This window comes from Mustela putorius, unplaced genomic scaffold, assembly GCF_011764305.1.
Source record: "Mustela putorius furo isolate JIRA1106 unplaced genomic scaffold, ASM1176430v1.1 tig00000511_pilon_pilon_pilon, whole genome shotgun sequence".
NCBI lineage: Eukaryota > Metazoa > Chordata > Mammalia > Carnivora > Mustelidae > Mustela > Mustela putorius.
The window spans coordinates 173,764-179,763 of NW_025421403.1; the positions used below are offsets into that span (position 1 = coordinate 173,764).

The 6,000-nt window shown below is 34.0% G+C and overlaps 1 protein-coding gene across 1 annotated transcript in view; it reads left to right on the forward strand.

Moving 5' to 3' along the window:
• The window catches only part of LOC101687043 (dachshund homolog 2), a 160,782-nt gene extending 155,271 nt beyond the window's left edge, over positions 1 to 5,511 (forward strand). The window contains exons 4-5 of the mRNA XM_045081204.1: positions 1,771 to 1,906; positions 5,266 to 5,511. Of these exons, the coding sequence (XP_044937139.1) occupies positions 1,771 to 1,906; positions 5,266 to 5,384 (255 nt within the window). The 3' untranslated portion in view covers positions 5,385 to 5,511. The remainder of the gene's footprint in view (positions 1 to 1,770; positions 1,907 to 5,265) is intronic.
• Positions 5,512 to 6,000: the final 489 nt, after the last annotated feature.

Here is a 6,000-nt window from a genome sequence, read left to right on the forward strand (position 1 = left end):
CCCCCATGTTGCATCACCACTTCTTCATATCAGGGAGATCATATGATAGTTGTCTTTCTCTGCTTGACTTATTTCGCTAAGCATGATACGCTCTAGTTCCATCCATGTTGTCGCAAATGGCAAGATTTCATTTCTTTTGATGGCTGCATAGTATTCCATTGTGTATATATACCACATCTTCTTGATCCATTCATCTGTTGATGAACATCTAAGTGTAATTTTTAAAAAAGACTTTATTTATTTGTTTATTTATTATCAGAGAGAGAGAGAGAGAGACAGAGAGCACAAGCAGGCAGAGTGGTAAGCAGAGGCAGAGAGAGAAGCAGGCTCCCTGCTGAGCAAGGACCCCCCCCCAATGCAGGACTCGATCCCAGGACCCTGGGATCATGACTTGAGCCGAAGACAGTGTCTTAACTGACTGAACCATCCAGGCATCCCTCTAAGTGTAATTTATCTATCTCAGAGGCCTCACTCAAATCTGAAAAATCCATTTATGATTTCATATAACATATTTACATGTGATGTAACATATTCACAGGTCTCAGTCATTAGGATGTGGAGTGGATATTTGGGGGGCCACTATTTTGCCTATTACTAGTCCACCTGATACAATTGTAGACACTGCAAAATGTTAATTTCTACTAGTGAAATAATAAGCCTTAACTCTTGTGCTACAACTTCTGTATTTAAATAAACAACAGTTTTCTTCGTGGAATTAATAAAATTTAGGCCTTTCATGCAAAATCAATGTGAAAATGTACAAGCACATATTTGACAAACTAATTCTTAGTGTTATGATAATTAGAATACAGATGTTGTAATTACATATAATTAGAATATTTAAGAAATTATTACGGATGAATTAAATATTTTATAGGTTAAACATTATCTGTCCCAGTATGTCTATTACCCCCTCACATTTATTGCATATAGGCATAAACACAGCAATTTGTTTTTTCTAGTGATCAAATTGGTTGAATGATTGTGATATATCAACATAATGAATAATTTCAAAGTTTTATAACAATATTCATAATCATAAAAGTCTTGAGAACTGTCACAGTTACTGTAGAGATATGTGAAATATATTTTATTTTTATTCTAATTCATATTTAAAATTATAAAAATCTAAATGATACTAAGCAATTGATATATACAGGTTTTAGTGTTAATTTGGGAAACCTATCATTGTGTCCTGGTACTACCAAAGCATTTTGATGGCAGAATTCAGCGTAAATTCCTAAAGTCTGATAGAGTTCATGTGTATTGTTTCTATAATTTTTATTTGTGCCAAAACTCTCAATATGTACCAGATGGCACTATTTGTGAGTTTTATTCCTAAGTTCTCAAATGTTTACTTTTGGAAGATCTTCTTAGAGAGTAAGATCACTCTCCAGGCTTTGGCATATACTTTATATAAATATAAGAGTTTACAATAACAATAATCTTCATTGCACACCTATATTCATAATTCTTTATGAATTTTCTAGGAAAGGAAATGGAAACTAAACTTTCTTGAACCTCTTACGTATATCCAGTATGGTACTGAGCCCTTTCACGTTCTCTTATTGGCCTTCATAATATCTCATTAATTTTATAAGAACAAAAAAATGTGCATTTGTCTGAAGATACAAGTTTAAGACCAAGTATCATGAGCATACATGCTTTTGGGATAAGTGAAAGGTCAAAATTTCAAATGTTATGGACTCAACCAACCTGAAAAACTTGGTGAACAGATGAAATTCCCTATTGTGTTTACTTTTGTGTCAGGAACGGATCCCAGAGAGTCTTTCTCCTGCCCCCTCTCTGGAAGAGAATCATAATCCTGAAAGTCAGATTTCCTCCCACCCCAGCAGCAGTGTGTCCAGCTCTCCCTCTCACATGGATCACCATTCAGAGAGAATGGGTAAGTATCTCATCTAAAACAAGAAATTAAAAGATATTATTTTGGGAATTTCTTCATTAGTCAATAGAAGTGGGAGAAAGAACGTGGAGGAGTTGATGCCTCCTTAATAAAAATGACTTTTTAAAGTGGTCTTTTGTTTTTTATTATTGCTGAAGCAATATGAACAGCAAATGAAACTTGAAGTGTTAGAAGTTTCTTCTCTGGAAGGGTCTTCATTCACTGTGTCACAGTGAATGAAGAGAACAATATGATGGGATCTTTGAAGAGTATATGTTAGTTCAACATATTGGTATTTAAGAGTTCATGTGATATAATACATATGCTATATTCACAGGATCTTTGAGTAATGAAAATTAAAATATCTTTTACACAGTTGATCATTTAAGAGTGATGGAAAAGTAAATCAAGACACAATTTGCTGGGGCACCTGGGTGGCTCAGTGGGTTAAGCCTCTGCCTTTGGCTCAGGTGATGATCTCAGGGTCCTGAGATCGAGCCCTGCATCAGGCTCTCTGCTCAGCAGGGAGCCTGCTTCTCCTTCTCTCTCTGCCTATCTCTCTGCCTATTTGTGATAGCTCTCTGTCAAATAAATTTTAAAAAAATCTTAAAAAAAAGATACAATTTGCCACAATCTCAATAACTTAGGTAAAAATATTTAACATGTTTTTCCTTTTTTAAAAAAAAATATCTTGGAAGTCTTACACCATAGACACTATCCCAGAAATACTAAAACAGTATTGTCAGTGATGTAGTATGTTGGAGACTTGAATCTAGCCATAGTTCTGGAACTGAGTAGCTATGAGACCATGGGTATGTCACTTAATCATCATGAGTTTCTTTATTTTATATATGGAAATAATTACTGCCATGCCTAATGCACTGGATTTTTGTGAGTTCAAATGAAATAATTAGTGGAAAAACTCTTGAGAAGTTTAAAGTACTCAGGAAGTGTGAAGGATGACCACTATTTTTGTCTTTGTAGATTTACCTTGATTGTTTATCATCCCTTGATGTCTGATTTTCCTTAGGTAAACAGGTATTATCGAGTGCATTCAGTTGTAACAATTCTCATTTTGTATATAATAATTATGAACCAAATGAGACAGGTAAAATATTTATTAATCTTTTGTATCTATACAATCCAATTTCCTAAATATCTATTTCCTTTAGGAAAAAATATTTCTTTTTTTTTTTAAGATTCAGTTTGTTTATATGAGAGAGAGAGAAAGTGAAAGAGAGCATGAGAGGGGAAAAGATCAGAGGAAGAAGGAGACTCCCCATGGAGCTGGGAGCCCAGTGTGGGACTTGATCCTGGGACTCTGGGATCATGACCTGAGGTGAAGGCATTTGCTTAACCAACTGAGCCACCTAGGAATCCAGGAAAAATGATTTCCCTTCCTGTTTTAGTCTTACTCTGTAAAGACATTCTTTATATGAAATCTAAGGTTTTATAGTTCATAACAGCAATTGCTTTAAGCCATTCCAAAATTATGTTTTTTGTTTGTTTGTTTGTTTGTTTGTTTGTGGGTAGGAGAGGAATTTGAGGGATTTGCAGAGGTGTTAGTTTCTGAATTTGTGCTGGGGAAGGGTGAAGTTTATTTCTGCCTTTTAGAAATTTATCCAGGTTTTATTTAGCCTGTGAATATTATATATTGTTTGTGGCTCATAGTAAGACCAAAGAGTCTCAAATCTGGCTTCCCAGTATAATCACTTATGGAGCGTTTACAAATTTGGATGCCCAGGTTACATGCTCAGAGTCTGATTTACCTAGTCTGGAATAGAGCCTGTTTTGTTTTGATTTTCAGTGTCTCCTCACGAGATTCTAACCTGCAGCCAGAGTTAAGAACCACTGAGCTAGAACTTGAGGCTAGTGGCTCTAAGGGAGTACGTTTAATTCCTGGAAGAGGTGATGGTTTTCTAGCTTTACTTTATTACAGCTTTTGGACACAGATTACCTGGTTGTAACAAAACTGTGTGCAACTGATTTAAGGGAGTCTGAGAAGCAGATATAGCCAGATGACCACTAATCAATTAAGAAACAAAAACACTCATTATTATGTCAGGATAATCTTTATATTGATGAGGGGTCGGGGAGAGAAATGAGAGAGAGAATTATTTATTAGGGGCTGGCTAAGAGCAGAACACATAAGGAAATATGCTATATGATAGATATACTGAAAGAGAATGGTTTCTTACCCGTAGAAGTAACGTCAAATACTTCTAAAGCAATGTAATATCCTAAAAAATATATTAACCACATAAAATATTTCTAATTCCACTGGCAGTAATTAGGCTGTCTATGCACATTCGCAGGTGTCTTGAGCATAATAGTGAAATTGTCTATAAATGAAAAAAAAAGTTTGAGGATTTGTGGGTTAAAATGACCATATTATATTTATAGAGCAATACAATTATTTTAAGATTTTATGTATTTATTTGAGGATGAGAGACAAGCATGGAGGAGAGGGAGAAGAAAGCTCCCCACTGAGTAGGGAGACTGACATGGGGTTCTATCCCAGGACCCTGGGATCAAGACCTGAGCCAAAGGCAGATGCTTAACCAAGTGAGCCTAGCAACATTATATTTTAATAAAATATAACAAAAGAGAATTAAATGATAAACTATGAAAATTGGCATGTTTTTCCTTTCAATATAAATGTTTTCTGAAAAAGCCTTTATATAATTAATTACCAGAAAGTTATCCTTTACCTATTAATTTTGCTCTATGTCTTTATAAAAAAAATATATAAAATGAGTTAAATCTGTAATTATTTTAACTCATTAAATTAAGAGACAAATTCTTTCTAGAAACATTTTTTGAACTAGATTATAATTATGCAGGTAAATAGCTAATTTGCATATGAGTTTTAGAAAAGCAAATATTTAAAATGATTTAAAGAAAATATGTGGGCAATTACATATGCACTGTATATTAATTCCACTTTAAAAATTCACATGACTGGGACACCTGGGCGACTCAGTCTGTTAAGCATCTGCTTTTAGCTCGGGTCATGATCTCTGGGTCCTGGGATGATGACCTGCATCAAGCTCTCTGCTCAGCAGAGTCTGCTTCTCTCTCTCCCTCTGCCTGCCTCTCTGTCTACTCATGCTCTCTCTCTCTCTAGCAAATAAATAAATAAAATATTTTAAAAAATGAAAACTCACATGATTGAGCAGCTTCTTGGTTTTTAAATTATATAATCATCAAATCAACATAAATGATTCCACTGTTTCAGAAATGGGGATGTATACAATTCATGTTAGTTGTTATTGGAGTAAGAGATCTATTTATATAATATTTTCTACCTTTCCTTTGGGTATTTTGCAAGGAAGTTACTCAGTTTTGTGTTTCATTTATAGCTATGATGCCCAACAATAGAGAGGAACTTATTGTTGATCAGAATAATGGACCAACAATCAAAAAACTCCAAAGGGATAATAAAGGTAATATGATTTTTGCTTATTTGATGGACATATAAATATTAGGTAGCAACTGAATTAACATTCCAGTGCTGTATATTGCATCTACGTATTCTAAACAGAATATATTTATACTGGCTTCAGATAAATTCTTTTAGTAGTAAAAAAAATGTGTTTGCCTGTAGCTTGTTTATTTAATATTAATAAATTACATATCAGCCTGAAGTTTTTCTTTGCTTGTGATTGGAAACTACACTTTAAGGCCTTTTATAATGCCTGATCAGAAACATTTGACTCTTAAGTTATTATGTATGCACTTTGTTAACTAAGTTTAAGTGACTCACCATTTGATAGTTATATGTGAAAAAAACATGTTGCTGTCATGGAGAAAAGATGTTCCCCCAACAATCAAAAGAGATTTTTAAAATATATGCTTATCTGGACATTTCAAAGGAAAGCCTAGCAAGTTACTCCAACCAAGTATTTACCTGAGTGTTGATAGATATGATACCAATCTAGCTTTTGATCCACTGAGGTACATGTATCATTTCTGCACAGTGTTCAGTTTTCTCTTAGAATATCATTTTAAAGAAGGTAGGGAGAGTAAGAATTTCAAAGTCATGCTATCTTGATATAAAAACTGAGTATAATTTTGTTTAAAAAGCTAAAGGATAA